Source organism: Colobus angolensis, unplaced genomic scaffold (genome assembly GCF_000951035.1).
Source record: "Colobus angolensis palliatus isolate OR3802 unplaced genomic scaffold, Cang.pa_1.0 Scaffold4, whole genome shotgun sequence".
Lineage (NCBI taxonomy): Eukaryota > Metazoa > Chordata > Mammalia > Primates > Cercopithecidae > Colobus > Colobus angolensis.
In genome coordinates this window covers 15,811,027-15,827,766 of record NW_012117376.1, presented here as the reverse complement: position 1 = coordinate 15,827,766, position 16,740 = coordinate 15,811,027, and the positions used below count along the sequence as shown (strand labels likewise).

Here is a 16,740-nt window from a genome sequence, read left to right as displayed (position 1 = left end):
GCTGCTGGGCACAGCCACCGCAGCTCTCCCCTCCCTGGTGCTGCTGGGCACAGCCACCGCAGCTCTCCCCTCCCTGGTGCTGCTGGGCACAGCCAGCATTGGGTTCCTCCAAGGACTCCCTTCCATCTGCCCAACTGGGAGGCCTCTGGGCTCCGAAGTGAAGGCATCATGCAGCTGCTGGGCCTGGGCTGATGGTAAGCAAAGTGCTACCCCCATTTCCACCTGGGGGCACATGGCTGTCTTGGTCTGAGTTTCTGGCCCCTGTTGAGCCATGAGCAGCCTGGTTCCTTGGAACAAGGAATGTGAAAAACTAGGCAAGGTTAATAAGGCAGACCTGCAGGCCAGAGGCAGTCAGGAGGGGCGGGCATCCCGCCTGGGCAGGCCCGAGCAGTCTCTCACCTAATGCTGGTCCTCGGATTCCTGCAGCCACCCCAGGAAGCAGGGCCCACCCCACTCCCAGTCCCTGCCCAGCCTGGGCTTGCAGCCACCTGCACACATCCACCTCTTGGGTTGTATTTGGTTTAACTTACAGCTTGGGACTTCAGGGCAAAAGGGTAGGAATGTATGCAAATGAGCAAGCAGATTTATGCAAGCAGAATTGGAAGGGCTGTGCCCTTCCAATTCTGGCTTTTCTGTTCTTCAATTCCAAGGGCTAAGTCCACAGGTAATTAGGGAGGGCTTCTTGGAAGAAGTAAGCCTCACAGTTCATTGAATTTAGGGAAGCCCAAAGGGGAAGGAAAAGACATGGAGGTGAACAGCCTTTGCAGTCTAAGCTTGTGTCTCCAGATTTCCAGCAGGCTTAAATAATGGCGTTTTCATATCCCTGCCACATTGGGTGACCAGCCCTTGCTTGGGTGTTTAGTGATCTGACTTGGGCTGGTAATTAGCCCATATTTTTAGTTCATGGGCAATTCTCAATGGTAACTGGGTCTATTAAACTTGATTCAGATATGACAGCTTAAATTGTAAACAGCTGCGAAGAGTTTCATACTTAATTACCATATTTAAGTTTTGCCATAAAGTGCCTGTACTTCCATCAAAAATGTAAATGTTGGAGACATTCAAATGAGGTTTTATACTTTGTGAAGTTTAATTGGCACGGATCCGTCAGTTTGTTTAGGAATTTTAAATATTTTTTTTTTTTTTTTTTTGAGACGGAGTCTCGCTCTGTCGCCCAGGCTGGGGTGCAGTGGCCGGATCTCAGCTCACTGCAAGCTCCGCCTCCTGGGTTTACGCCATTCTTCTGCCTCAGCCTCCCGAGTAGCTGGGACTACAGGCGCCCGCCACCTCGCCCGGCTAGTTTTTTGAATTTTTTTAGTAGAGATGGGGTTTCACCATGTTAGCCAGGATGGTCTCGATCTCCTGACCTCGTGATCTGCCCGTCTCGGCCTCCCAAAGTGCTGGGATTACAGGCTTGAGCCACCGCGTCTGGCCTAAATATTTTTTTTAAAGGAGTTTTAAAGGCAGTGGCTACAGGTCCGTCTCTCAATTAAATTGAGTTGTCTGAGGGAGGGCAGGGAGTGGGGCTGAAGCTGGTAAGGCCTGAACTTGTTGTGAACTTGAAAGAGGCTGGTGCTTTCTTCTCTCAGCCAGGGCTTCAGAGGGAAGCTAGATGTTTCTGGCTGTAGCTGCGAACTCTGGGACTTCTACTCCCAGAAGCTGAGTTGATTAACCCTGGACTGGAATGGCTGAGAGAGGAAGGTGTTGAGATGAATATGGGCTGGGGATAGGTCCTGGCTGGAATGAGGCCTGCCCCTCAGATGAATGTAATTCACCCAGCATTGTTGCCACCTCTGGGAGGCTTTGGCCTGCTCCAGAGGGTGTTCAGACTGATTCTTGCTTTTAGGGTGCACACAGCTGGGGGAAACACAGGCAGGGGAGCCAGTGACACTTTCACATGCATGGTGCCAGAGGGAGGTGGGTGGGGCTAGAGGAGTCTGGGGCTGGTGATAGGAGAGAGGTGGTGACAGATATCTGAGCTGGGTTTGGAGGGGTGTGGGGGGAGTTTCCCCGGGGTGAAGGGCCGAGGTGTGGCCCTTCCTTACAGGTGGGTTATAGCACTGACCGGTTTTGGTCCCCAGGCCTTCATTGACATCTTGCTCCTGTCAGGAAATTGACAAGCCTTCTACTCTCTTTGTGGGATCCAGTTATAAACCCTGGCATAGTCCCAACCGAAACCTAACTTTCACCTCTCTGGCTGTGGCTCATTTGGGGCAATGGCTGGGCCCTTCCAATTCTGGCTTTTCTGTTCTCTAATTCCAAGGGCTAAGTTAAGTCCACAGGTAATTAGGAAGGGCTTCTTGGAAGAAGTAAGCCTTACAGTTCATTGAATTTAGGGAAGCCCAAAGGGGAAGGAAAAGACATGGAGATGAACAGCCTTTGCAGGCAGGGCCCTAGAGTGAGGGTGAGAACTTTGGTGGGACCAGAGATGGTAAAGATGAAGCCCCTACTGCCTCTGCGAGGCTGTGGCCTTATGACACGCCAGGCTGCTTTGGAGACCTGGGAAGGGCCAGGACCCTGCTCTGCCCAGGAGGCATTCCAGAGCCTGGGATGGAGCTGCAGAAGCTGCAGGGAGGGAGCCAGGGGGCCTGGCCTGGAGTCCCCAGCCCTCCAGTGCAGACTTGCTCTGCCCTGGCTGACACTGCACCCCTCCCCATCCCCACTTCCTGTTTTCAGGCACAAGCTGTTACCCTCACCGTAGCCCAGGCCTTCAAAGTCGCCTTTGAGTTTTGGCAGGTGTCCAAGGAAGGTGAGACTTTGCATCTACATTGTGGGTGTGGTGGGAGGTGAAGGCCCTGGCGTCAGACCTGGACCGACTTCCTGCTTCATCACCCACCTGGCTTGTGACTGTGAGCCGGTCCCTTCACCGCTCAGAGTCTCGGTTTTCCCATTTGAAAAATGGGAACAGCTGTCTCCCTCCCCAAGGGTGCTTGTGAGGATTAACTGACATCCGAAAGGTTTCTTTCCTCCCGGCTGGAAACCTGAAACTGTCCCCTGAGATTGGCCACGGCTAATCACCCCTGCCCGGTGATTGCTGGGGACGGAGTGCTGGGGTCTGAGGCTCCAACATGTTGTCCCTTGGTCCTGCAGAGAAAGAGAAGAGGGACAAAGCCAACCAAGAGGGAGGGGATGTCCTGGGGGTCCGCCGAGACTGCACCCCCGCCTTGAAGAGCTGTGAGTCCTGACAGGGAAGCGGGGTTCGGCCGTGGGGTGTTGGGGCTGTGCTTCACCAGGGGGTCCTGCTCCTGCCTGGGCTGGGACAGCCTCTTGGTTTTTCACTTTTGTTTTGTTAGAGAAATAATACACGTTCATTACAGATCAATTAGAAAATGTAGATAAGGGGAAGAAATAACTCATTTTAGTACATTTTCTTCTAGAGATATATCCCTATGCAAATATATAAATACGTGTCTACCTTTGTATATACTTAACATACTGTTGTGTGGTCGCTTAAGAAAACGTAACTATTGTGATTACAAAAGTTTTAGTCTAAGCCATTAGTCAGGTTCTCACTCTGTGGGCAGCTGTGCACCTGGCGTGGGGAGGTGCCAGGGCCGGGCTCTGCTAGGAGGCCTGGGCAAGGCCACATCAGAGGGGAGGGTCAGGGCCAGGACAGCCCAGGAGGGGGCCAGGAAGGAAGAGGCTGATCTCCCACTGACAGCCTGACCGGATCCCCCACAGTGGTCGCCACTGGGAACCTGCTGGACTTAGAGGAGACGGCTAAGGCCCCGCTGTCCACGGTCAGCGCCAACACCACCAACGTGGACGAGGTGCCGCGGCCACAAGCCTTGAGTGGCAGCAGTGTTGTCTGGGTGAGTGGTTGTGTGGCCAGCAGATCGGTGATCCTCAGCCTGACCTCTGGGCGAGCCTTGGGCTGCTCCAGGGACCAGGCCCTGGGACCCGTGACTTGTGCGCCTCTGGGAGGACCAGACCCAGCCCGGTAGTGCCCAGGCCCAGGATGGGGAATAAACAATGTCCCTTTTGAACCTGAGGCTGCGTCCCCAACAGGCTTGGCTCCCAGCACAGCTGTCTCCTCACAATGCTTGGCCTCTTGGCCTGAGCATCCACGGCTCTGCCCACCACAAGACCAGCCAAAGGCGCCCTTGTTCTTGGTGTGGCAGAGCTTGCTCCTGACACCCCTCCCCCTCAGCTGCCTGAATGAGGACCCAGAGACTTGGGCAGTCACCAGCTTGGTCCCTGACTCCCTCAGGGACTCAGGCAAGCCCCCTGACCTCTCTGTCTCAGCTTTTTCATCTCAGTAAGGGTGATGACCTCTGCCGAAAGAGTCTCCCCAAGGAACCTGAAATTTTAATTTTTTTTTTTTTTTTTTTTGAGACGGAGTCTGGCTGTGTCTCCCAGGCTGGAGTGCAGTGGCCGGATCTCAGCTCACTGCAAGCTCCGCCTCCCAGGTTTACACCATTCTCCTGCCTCAGCCTCCGGAGTAGCTGGGACTACAGGCGCCCACCTCGCCCGGCTAGTTTTTTGTATTTTTAGTAGAGACGGGGTTTCACCGTGTTAGCCAGGATGGTCTCGATCGCTTGACCTCGTGATCCGCCCGTCTCGGCCTCCCAAAGTGCTGGGATTACAGGCTTGAGCCACCGCGCCCAGCCGAAATTTTAATTTTTCATTTGGAAATAATTTCAGACTGTGTTACAAAAGTAGTACAAAGAATTCCTCTTCACCCTTCATCCAGATTCCCCAATTTTTAACATCCTGCATAACCACATTACAGTGGTCAGAATCAGGAAACACGATACCGTGCGGTTGTGTATAATCTGTAGAACTTACACATTTCTCCAGGTGCCCCTCCGGTGTCCTGTTTCTGGCCCAGGATCCATTGCAGAATCACATGTTAACTTGTCTCTTTAATTTTTAAAAATCTGGGTACTGGGAATTCCCCAGGTGTCCCTTGAGCCTGTTCTCTGCTGTTCAGGAACTACCCTTGCCACTTGCCCATCCTCGCCAGCAGGCCATGGAGGGACCTCACCCATCGCTCTTCCACTGAGGCTATGGGACTCCTGGCATCAGTTATCCCTCATGAGCTTGGAATTTTGGCTTGGCTTTTGGAAATAAATGAAGGCAAGAAAACTTCCTTCCCCACCCTCTTCCTTTTGGAGTTTGAAAGCCATAGAAGTCATCAGGTCCGACGCTCTCCTCTTACGGAAGGACAAGCTGAGTTTCAAAGAGGAGGAGTGACTTGCCCAAGGTCTCATGGGCAGGTAGCAGTGGAGCAGGGCACTGAACCCACCTGGGTCTCCAGACACCCTAGGACATGCCCTTTCTCCTCTCCCACATCTCCAGCTTTGGGTCCTTGGTCTGAGATGCTGGCAATGCACCCAGGCAGGAGGCCTGCCTGAGCCCGTGCCTCCAGGCGCCCACCTTGAGCTTGTGTCCAGAGTCCCTGTAGCTTACCCAGGGCTGGGACAAGCTCCAGCTGTGAGCGTGGGCTCCCCCAAACAGAGTTCTTATCTCCTGCTTTGTTTTCCCCAAGGAGCTGGATGATGGCCTGGATGAAGCGTTTTCAAGGTAACATGAGCTTCCTGTGCTGGATGGCGGGGTTGGCGTGTGTGGACTGGCCCTGCCACCCTTTCCCCTGGGGATGTGATTAAGAACACGAGCCACTCGGACCCCCTCCAGAGCAACAGACCCATCCCTCCACTCAAATGCTTCCAGGGGCAGGGAGCCAACTGTCTGGGGAGGGAACCCCTTCCAGCGTTGTCCAGAGCTGTTAGAAAGTTCTTAATGTTGAGTCAAAAACTATTCCTGGTGACTGCTCTGCCTCAGTCTGAGCTGAGTGAAACACACTGCAGCTCAAGTTGATTTCCTCCGCCTGGCGTGGCCTTCAAAAATGGGCTGTTTTTTTTACAGGCTTTGCTCTCCAGAGGTCTGCATTTATGAAAAAGGGAAGGGAGAAAGTGCTTAATGAAGCTGTGGAGCGTTCCACAGCGGGGAAGGTCAGGCACAGTGGGGAGGTGTTTTGGTAAAGCCTGAGGGTGGTGGCATGTCCCCATTTTCCCAGGGGCCATCCTTGTGGTCCCCTGCAGCTTGGGGTCATGCCACTGAGAAGGCTGTGGCTGAGGAGAGGCCTGGCAGGTCAGGGTTCCAAGCCCTGGGTCCCCGTCTCTCAGGCCTCCCTTTCTCCCTTGAGACCCTCAGCAGCCTCCTACAGCCCTCCCACATCAGGGGCTTTGTTTGGGGTTGGGGTCCGCGATTTTTGGTCCAGTGAGTGAGGACAGAGTCAGGGTCTTTGCCCTCCTGCTTCCTCCTTCCTCTTCCTTGCCTCCTCCTTGCCAGGGACTGGTGGAAACCCCTTGGTCCAGCCTGGGGCAAGGGCGACACCTTCCCTGCCTCACTGGCTAACTAAACCCGCCCTCTGAAGAAAATCCTTTATTTGCTTTTCCACACTGTTTTGAGCATCGTGTGCCCTTTATTAACAATTTTGAAAATTAGCAAAGCATTAAACAGAAAGTAACACCATCCCATAATCCCACAGCTCAGAGTTTTGGGCTTAATTCATGCTAATCCTATACATATACATTATTTTGCATTGATCAGCTCATCATATTTGCATTTTGGGATCCTCATTTTTCATGTGTCAGAAGCATTGCTCCAGGCTGTTAAAAACTCCTCGTAAACACCCCTTCCATTGACTGCCTAACATTCTCCTAAGGGAAGCGGCTGTGATTTACTTGACTCTCCCCTATTCTTTTTTTTTTTTTTTTTGAGACGGAGTCTCTTGCTCTGTCGCCCAGGCTGGAGTGCAGTGGCCAGATCTCAGCTCACTGCAAGCTCCGCCTCCCGGGTTTACGCCATTCTCCTGCCTCAGCCTCTGGAGTAGCTGGGACTACAGGCGCCCGCCACCTCGCCCGGCTAGTTTTTTGTCTTTTTTTAGTAGAGGCGGGGTTTCACAGTGTTAGCCAGGATGGTCTCGATCTCCTGACCTCGTGATCCGCCCGTCTCGGCCTCCCAAAGTGCTGGGATTACAGGCTTGAGCCACCGCGCCCGGCCAACTCTCCCCTATTCTTTTGGACATGTAGGTTGTCTCCCTTTGTAAATTTATTTTTCGAACAGCACGGTGTTGACACAGTTATAGCCAAAGAATCTTCCGTGTTCCCTCCCACAGCTTGTTCCCCACCGCACCCCACCCCTGCCGCTCCCTTTACCACCAGTGCCCCTTCTCCTCTTTCCTGGGCATATCCTGACTGAGCTGGGGCACAGAGTGAGTGCTCTGGCCTCTCCCGGGGGTGGGTGCACTGCTGGCTGCCCCAGACTTCTCTGAGCTGTTTGACTTTCAAGGGAGGTGCTTTGATCTGAGGCTCCTCCACCTCCACTGTACTTGGGGCTTCCTTTTTGGGCCACCTGCCCTGCTGTTCCCCACTGGTGCCTCCTCGCATCTGACCCCGGGGCCCCCCGGCCCTCACCCAGGCCCTCGGCTCACACAGCTCTGCCTTCCAGGCTTGCCCAGTCTCGGACGAACCCTCAGGTCCTGGACACTGGCCTGACAGCCCAGGACATCCATTACGCCCAGTGCCTCTCGCCTGTCGACTGGGACAAGCCTGACAGCAGCGGCCCAGAGCAGGATGACCTCTTCAGCTTCTGAGGTCCTGGGGCCAGCCGGACACAAGCGACCCTGACGTCTGACAGACCAAAGCCACCTGCTGCGGGGGAGCCGGCTCCGGAACCCGCCGCCACCTCTCCCAGCCCTCAGCACTGTCAGCCTGAAGATCAGAGCTGCAGCCAGTCAGGCAGGGGAGAGATTTTTTTTTTAAGCCCTGCTCTTTCTCTGAGAACCAAAAGATGCCTTGAATATTTATTCAGTGACTTCTGGCTTATGCTCGGAAGCCAGTCTGCGTCAGGCACGTCTCCTGCTGCATGATGTGTGCAGTGCTGCAGTCGGCTCCCGCTTGCTCTCCTGTAGCAAGCTCTGCCCTGGCTGTGGGTATCAGGACTGTGACCAAAGCATTTCTAGTCCCGTCTGTCTTTCTAAGGACCCAAATTTCCCTGGGGGCATCCTGCTTCCTGAAAGCCGTTGGATTTCAGTGATTTTTTCCCCTCACCCCCCAGCACAGGAGAGCACCCACAGCCTCAGAAGGGGAATGTGTCCTCCTGCTCTCCTTCCTCAGGGCCCGGCAGGCGGGGCTTGAGTCCTGGACCCCAGGCTCTTAGACACTAAGGGGCAGCTCCTGACCAAAGACGATACAGCTTGGCACTTTAAAGCGTTCACAGCAGGTGTGGCCCTGAAGGCTCCTCCATGGTGCTGCATTGAATCCCGCTTTCCTTCTGCCCTTCCTCCAGGAGAAGGGGCCCAAGGTCCCCGTGGATGGTCGCCACCTGTGCTTGGAACCAGTGTAACTGGCTGCTCCCCGCTCCCGGCGACTGACTGCGGGGATCATCTCTGACCGCCCTCTGTCGGGTCCCTCCCTGCCTTCTCCCCTGCACGCAAGGCTGTGCTCCTCCTCTGCTTTCTGTGTGTCTCTTTGAGTGTCTCTGTGCCCCGCCTCCCCATACTTCCTGGGATGATGTGTGAAACCTGACACCTAGATTTATTTGGAAATATTCTGTGACCACTTTACAGATGAGGAAACTGAGGCCTCAAGCATGGCGGGGTAGAGTGAAGAGTAGAACCCAGGTCTGATGCCAAAGCTGCTTTCTTCTCTGCCTCCTCCTCACACAACTCACACCTCCTTTGCTTCTAGCTTTGTTGTCCTCCCAGGAACCAAAAAACCCCAGCTATTTTCTGACCAAAATGTGTTTCATAACAAACCATCTGGTGCCTTTCCACACAGAACTGGCAGGAGCCCCGTGTCCTGCTAGCTGTCTCTCTTGCTGATTTCCGTGAAAATGCAGTGTTTGAAGTCTGCTCATCCCAAGGGTGAAACAAAATCCAACTCTGTCAGAATCATGCTGTTCTCTTTGCTGACACTGTGACCCTGGGTTGGGACATACCAGCAGCAGTCTGTCTTTAGAATCTCTTTCCTTCCTCCCCTTTTGCCCCCGTGGGGCTCCCGGCATCCTGAAAGCCAGCAAAGCCTCCAGCATCTTTGCCATCCTGAGGTGCCTCCCAGTGGCCTGGCTTGTCTGAGCAAGTTTCATCAGCCCCAGGGAAAACACAGCCCTCCTTAGAACCTCCTTACCTGGAGTAACCGGACACCTTAGATGGAGGTGCCTGAGGGTGGGGTGGGATTTGTAGGGTCATTATCAGAACAAGAGGATAACTTTCTTGCCCCAGCTCTGTAGCCATCTTTTTGGCATCAGCCTCTGTATTTGTCATAAGGCGGCGTGGGCGAGGCCTGACACAGGCCAGCCTTGGCACAAGGGGGGCCAGGGGTTCTGAGAAGCGCTGCCCTGTGAGAGCCACACTGGCCCTTGTCTCCATCTCTCGTTGACGGGCTGTCTGTGCCCTGTGTGTCTGCAGGCAAGTCTTGCTGTGCTTTATTTGTGAAAGTTTAATGAGGAAAAAACAAATAATAAATGTTCTCATTTTGAAACGCAAGCAGTGCTCATCAGATGGATGACCGGCGGCAGCGTCCGGCGGCTGCTGCCCTTTGGGGATGGCAGTAGCAGTGACTGCAGGCTGGGTGGGGCCACGTGCCCAGGTGCAGCACTGAGCTGGGGGGTGACAGTCTTAGGTTTCCGGCGTTGAAGGCCCCGTGGGGCCCCCTTTTCACCCAGCAGCTGGGTGTGTGTGTGTGATGAGGTCACCGCTGGATGACTCACGGAGGCCACACCAGGGATCTGGTGCATCAGCTGAAGCGTCTGAAAGCCCGGGCGGGGGACCCTGGCCAGGGACTGTCAGTTCCCCGCAATGTGCATGAGGTTGTGTACGTGTCCACATGGGCGTTTTCCGCAGAGAGGATGTCCGTTATTTCCATCACTTTTTGGATCCGCAGCACTTTTTCATTCCACATCCTTGCTCCAGGCCGACCGTGGACTGGGCCTGGGTCTCAGTACGGGGGACAGGGGTCCAGGCGTCCCCTGATGGACTCAGGATGTGTCGTTTCAGTGTGTTGGGGGATGGTGGGAAGTATTTCAGTGTCTTGGGAGACTCGAGGTCTAGCCCTAGCTCTGCCACTTGGAGGCTGTGACACTTGATCAGTCACCTCTTCTCTTGAGCCTTGATTTTCCCATCTGTGAAAAGGATGCAACGACCTCCCTGCTTTTACCACCCTGGGTTTTGTGTGACTCAACAGTGACCATGATCACGTTGTTGGTAGAACACTTGTGCATTCAGGTTATCTCAGAGCCAAAGGCAATTGGAACTCAATATGTTTAAGAATGGCAAAGTAAAATTGTTAGCAACTAGTGTTAACTGAGCTCTTGCTATGTGCCAAGGGCTGTGCTGAGCTCTGCACCATATCGGAACGGTTGTGCTGAGCCCAGATGGTGTTAGATGGCATTAGTTCCCGTTACTGCTGAGGACACCGGGGCTGGGAGAGGAAGGCAGCTGTGCTTCCAGTGCTGGCAGGGCCACAGCCAAGCTTCTGACCTGTGTGGCCCTCACCTCGCCATGTCCTGGCCTCCCAGGAGCCCAGTCTGGCCATATGCTGCCTGAGGCCGCCTGTTAACCTGTGCGGTGACCTTCACAGAAGGACCACTCTTTTCAGGTTCTTTCAGCCACTCTCCGGAGACTCCCCTGCCTGTCAGCTATGGCTTGTGGGGGTCCCCTTGGGCATGTATCTCTTTATCCCTTTCAAACAGTGGTATTTTAAGTGTCCAGAACCCAGAGGCAGAGCCCTCATATCAGCATCAGGCCGACTCCCTGTGAATTCTCAGTGGTTCATGGATGACTTAAGAAATTCTCCCCTTTCTTCTTTCCCTCATAATCTGAAGAGACACCCAACAAGTTCATCTTTCGGTTTAAATTTGGCCAGTGTCTTTAGTCTCCGGATGTCTCAGATTATGAATCCTGAGCACCCGCCGTGTGCTCTTTCATGCGTAAGGGATGAAGCCAGGGAGAACAAAGTCGCCTTTCAGATTTGATGTGACCTTCAGCTTCACTGGGTGCATGTTGGGATCTTCTCTCCCAGGAAGAGATCCTGTCCCATGTAAATCTCTCTGGGGACTTTGCAACAAGCCTGGCTGGGGAATCAGGGCAGATTTGCATCTGGGGTGCTGGCCTGGGGCCTGGTCTTCCTCCGGCCTCCCTCCCCCAACCATTCCCAGGTACTGATCAGAACAGGTGCCCGTTTGTATATTAAGTAACCTGGCCAGATGCGCTGGCTCACGCCTGTAATCCCAGCACTTTGGGAGGCCAAGATGGGCAGATCACAAGGTCAGGAGATGGAGACCATCCTGGCTAACACGGTGAAACCCCGTCTCTACTAAAAATACAAAAAATTAGCCGGGTGTGGCAGCAGGCACCTGTAGTCCCAGCTACTTGGGAGGCTGAGGCAGGAGAATGGTGTGAACCCCAGGAGGTGGAGCTTGCAGTGAGCCGAGATGGTGCCATTGTACTCCAGCCTGGGTGACAGAGCAAGACTCCGTCTCAAAAAATAAAAATAAAAAAAAGAAGTAACCCTTGGGCCTGTTAGGTCTTTTGCACCTAACACCAGTGATACTAGTCCTCGCAACCTCACATGCTACCAGGTAGGTGGTCCTAGACCCATTTTCCTGATGAGGCAACTGAGGGTGAAGGAGGATCAACAAGTTGACCAAAGTCTCACATCCACTCGGGGATCTGGGATTTGAACCCTGCTCTCTGACTCCAGCGCTCCAGATTTCCACTGCACGGTGCCTCTCCATGTAGATCAAGGTAAACCCCAACCGAGCTGCCGTGCCCTGCTCTGCCTCACCAGCAGCCCCAGCTACCACGGAAGACGCTGGAAGCTGCTGGCCAGTGGGTGTCTCCACAGGCAAGGGCTGACTTCCTAGCTAGACACCAGAGCAGATCCCACCTCTTCCCCAGTGGCTGCCCTTTGGGACCACTTCTCTGGACATGTCTAGTTTAGAACTCCACACGGGTGTGTCTCATCGCATTGAGACTCTGCTTTGTCCCCAGTGGCATTGCTCAGCCTGCCAGTGGGGCCCACAGTGAGCATTGGTGCCCCTCAGAGAAGGAAGGCTTCCTCTGGGAGGTGAATGCCAGCTTCGGAAGGGCAGGAAAGGAGGGTCACATCTTGAACACTAGCAGCATCCACACATACCAGCTAGTTTAAGCTGCTGCACGGCACCTGTGCCTGTAGGTATTGTTAGCTCATTTTAGAGATGATGATACCGAGGCCTGTGGAGGTTACATGATCGGCCAGCCTCACATAGCTATTCGGCAGCAGGCCTGGGACCCAGAGCCTGTGTGTTCTCCACTGTGCTGGGTGGCTACCTCTGCAGGCCAGTTGGGACAGTGGCAAATCAGGATGACCTTGCTTGCTTAGGAACTTCTGAACCCAGCGCAGTGTAACCTTAGCCAAGTGTCCAGCACAGAGGTACTGGATCAGATGGTGCGTTTGTGGCCAGGACAGATGTGGGCTGTGTCATGAATCCTTGTTGCCAGACAGCAATTCTGACTGCACCTGCTGAGCCCCAGCACAGCCTGTCCCAGGGTGACTGAGGTACAGCTGCCCTTGATCCCCTCACAGTCCAGGGGTTATAGTTCATGGTACCCTGGAAAGCTCCCGGGTATGGGCTGGGCTTGCACCAGGCCAGCGGGACATTGGAAGTCAGAGCTGAGGTATGGCAGCTGGGGAAGCCGGGGCAGGCTCCTAGAAGAGGGACTTATTCCTGGTGGGCCTTGAAGGAAGGGTAGAATGGTTGGCGACTGCATTGCTAGCCTGGGAGCTCCTTGAGGACATGCCTGTGTGATTTGCCCCATGGCCTCAGTGCCCAGCCTACCACCTGGCACAGAGTGGCCATCAGTGAGTTCATCAGGAGGGGAGAACCAGCCTGGCTCCCATGAGAGCTGTGAGAAGGGGCAGCCCTGGCCCAGCAGGCGGCGCTGGAGCCCTGGAGCCCTGGAGCCCGGGGGTCCATTTTGCCAGCTCTCAGACTCATCCAGTGACAGCTCCCTGGTGTGCACTGGGCTTAGGCGCTCTGGGTCTCCATCACACACAGCCCGTGGCGTGGCACACCCATCCCGGTTTGTAAAACATATTGTGTGGTCCACCCTCTGCCCCGACCAAAGATCTTGGTTTTCATGCTGTCTTCAAATTAAGATTCTAGAATGTTAGTACTGGGAGAGCCCCTGATGGTTCCCCAGCCCACCCACTGGGCTTACAATGGGGAGCTGAGGCCTGCAAAGGGCACAGGACTCGCCCGGGACTCACAGCAGTTAAGAGAGCTGGGATCTGAGCTGTATTTTCCACCGACTCCATGCCCAGTCCTCCATCCACCAGGGGGAGAGGAGAGAGAAGTCCCTTCCACTCTCGCTAGAAGGGGGCCACGCGCTTGCAGGGAACTGGATGTGATGATAAGAAGAGGCTGGAGAAAGGACCTTGGTGGATTCTTGAGCATGTAATGAGCACCAGCTCATCATCCGTCTCTCCACTGTCCCCCCTCAAGGGCCCTGAAGTCTCATCTACAGCTCAGGCTGCTGGCCAGAAGCCTAGAAGAGGGGGCATGGAGCTGCGGTTCTGAGTGCAGCCTCTAGGGCCACAGCAGTCAGGACTGGGTTTCAATCCCAGACGACCGCTTTTTAGCTGCAGAAACAACTTAGTAGCCTGTGTCTCAGTCTCCTCACCTGTTAAATAGGATAAAGGTGCAGTCCAAACAGAGAGGGGCTGCTTTGCGGGGCCAGGGGAGGTCAGGTGGGGGTGAGGATGACCGGTCTGTCCTGGGGGGTAAGGGCCACCCAGGGTAGCCGAGGTGGGGAGGAGACGAGTTGTGTCCTACCAGCTCCCCTGATGCACCCAGGTGCACACTCAGGCCCCGCCACGTTGAGACCACCACATTGTGCCCTCAGGAAAAAGTCAACAAACTCCGCGGTCTAGCCAGGAAAGCATTCCAGTCTAGCTGTTTCCAGCAGGAAGGTACTTAGTGAAGAGCGCCGGATCACAAAAGCCCTGGTGGGGTGAGGGTGCAGGTGGTCCCTGCAGGGGCTCAGGGATCTGGTGGCTGCTGCTCCTGCAGGTCCCGGTGTCTGCATCCCAGGGCAGAGCTGGCCTGAAGCTGCTGACAACAGAAGTTGGGAAGACGTGGTTTGCAGACGTCCAGCCCCTGTGGCTCAGGAGGACACAGGGAAGGGAAATGGTGCTGAGATGCAGCAGACCCTCTGGCACCCCACCACCCCGACACTGTTGGGGGGTAGGGAGGGTAAAAGAAGCTGGGGGAGGTTAGTCCCAAGAAAACCTGGCTGCCACACCTACTGTGTCAGGAGCTATACCGAGGCTTTGCACACATTATCATGTAATCCTTAGGATAGCAACGTGAGGCCATGAACTGATCTGATTGAGATGTGAAAAGCTAGGACAGCACCCCAGGGCTGTTTCACGTGGGTGGGGCCTGCTCCTGCCTCTCCCTGAGCCAGGCTTGGGTCAAGGGTCTTTCATCCAATGCCCAGCAATTGAGTGCCCACTACATGCCAGGATGCATGCCAGGTGCCTGGAACATGGCAGCAAACAAAAGAGCAGAAATCCCCATCCTCATGGAGCTGACGCTCCTCCAGATATGTATAAATATTTATAAATATGTAAAAATAAGTGTGGTGTAAGCACTTTGAAGGAAAAAGGGCAGGGGAGGGGACGGGAGTGGCCTGGCCAGACGTGCTGCTGCACCTGGAATGGTCGACGGCGTTGGACAGAGTCCTGGAGGAGGTAGGGAGGCCCGAGAGAAAGGCACCTGAGAGGGCAAAAAGCAAGCACAAAACCCCAGGATCGCAGTTTGGAATGTGCCAAGGGCAGGAAGAGGTCTGAGGCTGGAGAGGAAGGAGGAAGGAGGTGAGCTGGGAAATGGGCTCAGAGCAGGCACACGCCTGGACCAGGGGGCAGTGGCAAGGCTCAGACCTGCTGTGCAGGGCTCAGTGTGGGGTCTCGAGGACGCAAAGGCTGCACAGCCAGGGGCAATGCAGAGACTAAGGCTCTCGGAGAGTGAGGCTGTCATTCCAGGGTCGGGCCCAAGAGAGAGCAACCTCCGGGCTTGCAAGGGGGCAGATGGAAGGTTGGAAAGGCAACCCCGTGTCTGCCTGCTCTGTTGTCCCACTGGGGGCTTCCAGGTTTGTCGAAGAAAAGGATGTGTGCATGGCCAGTGGCCTGGGTTTGGTGGTGGTCCCAAGTCTGTGTGTTGGGAGTCCTGTGGGTGTCTGTCGGCCTCTGGCAGTGGCCTGAGTCGGAGATTGATATATCCCCGTGTGATGTGGAGGGCTGGTGTCTCTTGGTTCCTGCCAGCCATGTGAGAGGCTGATGCAGTGAGTGTTCTGGGCATGCTATGTCATTTCTCTGGGTGTGTGTGAGTGGGACTGTGTATGTGCCAGGGGCGTGTAGACCTGCAGGTCTGTACATGAGTTGAGGGTGAGAGGCCTGTGTGTTTCCTTGTGCATGTCCGTGGGTTCCTGCTTGTCCGTAGTGGGCAGCAATGAGGGGTGTTTTTGACTTTGGCCTGTCTGGGTCATGCTCGCTTGACATTCCACAACTCAGCTCTAGTTCTTGCAATGAATCGCAACAGATAGCCCCCAGGACCCAGCAGGACTGGCCTGTGCTTCTTGGGGACTTGGGTTCAGGGTCTGCTCCCCGGGCATCTTGGGGAGGTGAGGAAGACTTACTGTCCTGGTCCCCAGATGCAATGCTTTAAACCCAGAGACCCTCCTTTCTGGGTCACAAGGCTGGACCAGGGCTCTCACCACCCGGCTGGGAAGACTCTATGATGTTTGAGCCTTGCCAGCCCCAAGGAAGAGTCAGACCCCTAAACCTGGGGGCCTCCTGGGAAGGCCAGGACTCCGGCACTGTGGAAAGAGCACGGAGTTAGAAATCAGAAGGACCTGAGTTCCAATCCCACTTCTGGCCAGGCACAGGGGCTCATGCTTGTAATCCAAGCACTTTGGGAGGCTAAGGCAGATGGATTGCTAGAGTCCAGGAATTTGAGACCAGCGTGAGCAACATGGAGAAACCCTGTTTCTACAAAAAATACGAAACAAAACAAAGCAAAACAACCCCCCAAAAAAACAACGAGCTGAGTGTAGTGGCATGCACTGGTAGTCCCACCTACTCAGGAAGCTGAGGTGGGAAGATCACTTGTGCGATGTGAAGTTGAGGCTGCATGAGCTGTGATTGCACCACTGCACTCCAGTCTGGGCCACAGAATGAGACCCTGTCTAAAACAAACAAGCAAACAAAAACTCACTCTGTCATTTCCTAGTTCCAAAACTTTAGTCAAATGGCTGCTCAGTTTCCTTATCTGCAGAGGCGGGACTGGCCTCTTGGACCTACTGTGGAGATTAAATGAGTACTGACTATGTACCCAGCCCTGGGCTGAGAACTTTGCACAAACCACCCCATTGGCTCCTCATGATAACTCTCTGGAATGGGTACTGGCCCCATTTTGCAGAAGAGGAAACTGAGGCCCAGAGAGGCAGTGTGACTTGCCCATAGTCATTCAGCTGGGAATGAGCAGAGCCTGGATTTGAACCAGGCAGCCTGACTTCAAAAGTAGCAGTATGAGGCTGGGTGCAGTGGCTCATGTCTGTAATCCCAGCACTTTAGGAGATGGAGGTGGGCGGATAACTTGAGGTCAGGAGTTCGAGACCAGCCTGGCCAACATGGTGCAACCCTGTCTCTACTAAAAATACAAAAAAAAAAAAAAATTAGCTGGGCGTGGTGG

The 16,740-nt window shown here is 54.6% G+C and overlaps 1 protein-coding gene across 1 annotated transcript in view; it reads left to right on the top strand.

The window, feature by feature from the left end:
• LDLRAP1 (low density lipoprotein receptor adaptor protein 1) overlaps positions 1-9,489 on the top strand; it is a 28,839-nt gene extending 19,350 nt beyond the window's left edge. Inside the window, exons 7-11 of the mRNA XM_011955672.1 lie at positions 2,677-2,749; positions 3,091-3,174; positions 3,682-3,812; positions 5,492-5,526; positions 7,456-9,489. Of these exons, the coding sequence (XP_011811062.1) occupies positions 2,677-2,749; positions 3,091-3,174; positions 3,682-3,812; positions 5,492-5,526; positions 7,456-7,600 (468 nt within the window). The 3' untranslated portion in view covers positions 7,601-9,489. The remainder of the gene's footprint in view (positions 1-2,676; positions 2,750-3,090; positions 3,175-3,681; positions 3,813-5,491; positions 5,527-7,455) is intronic.
• The last annotated feature ends 7,251 nt before the right edge of the window (positions 9,490-16,740 follow it).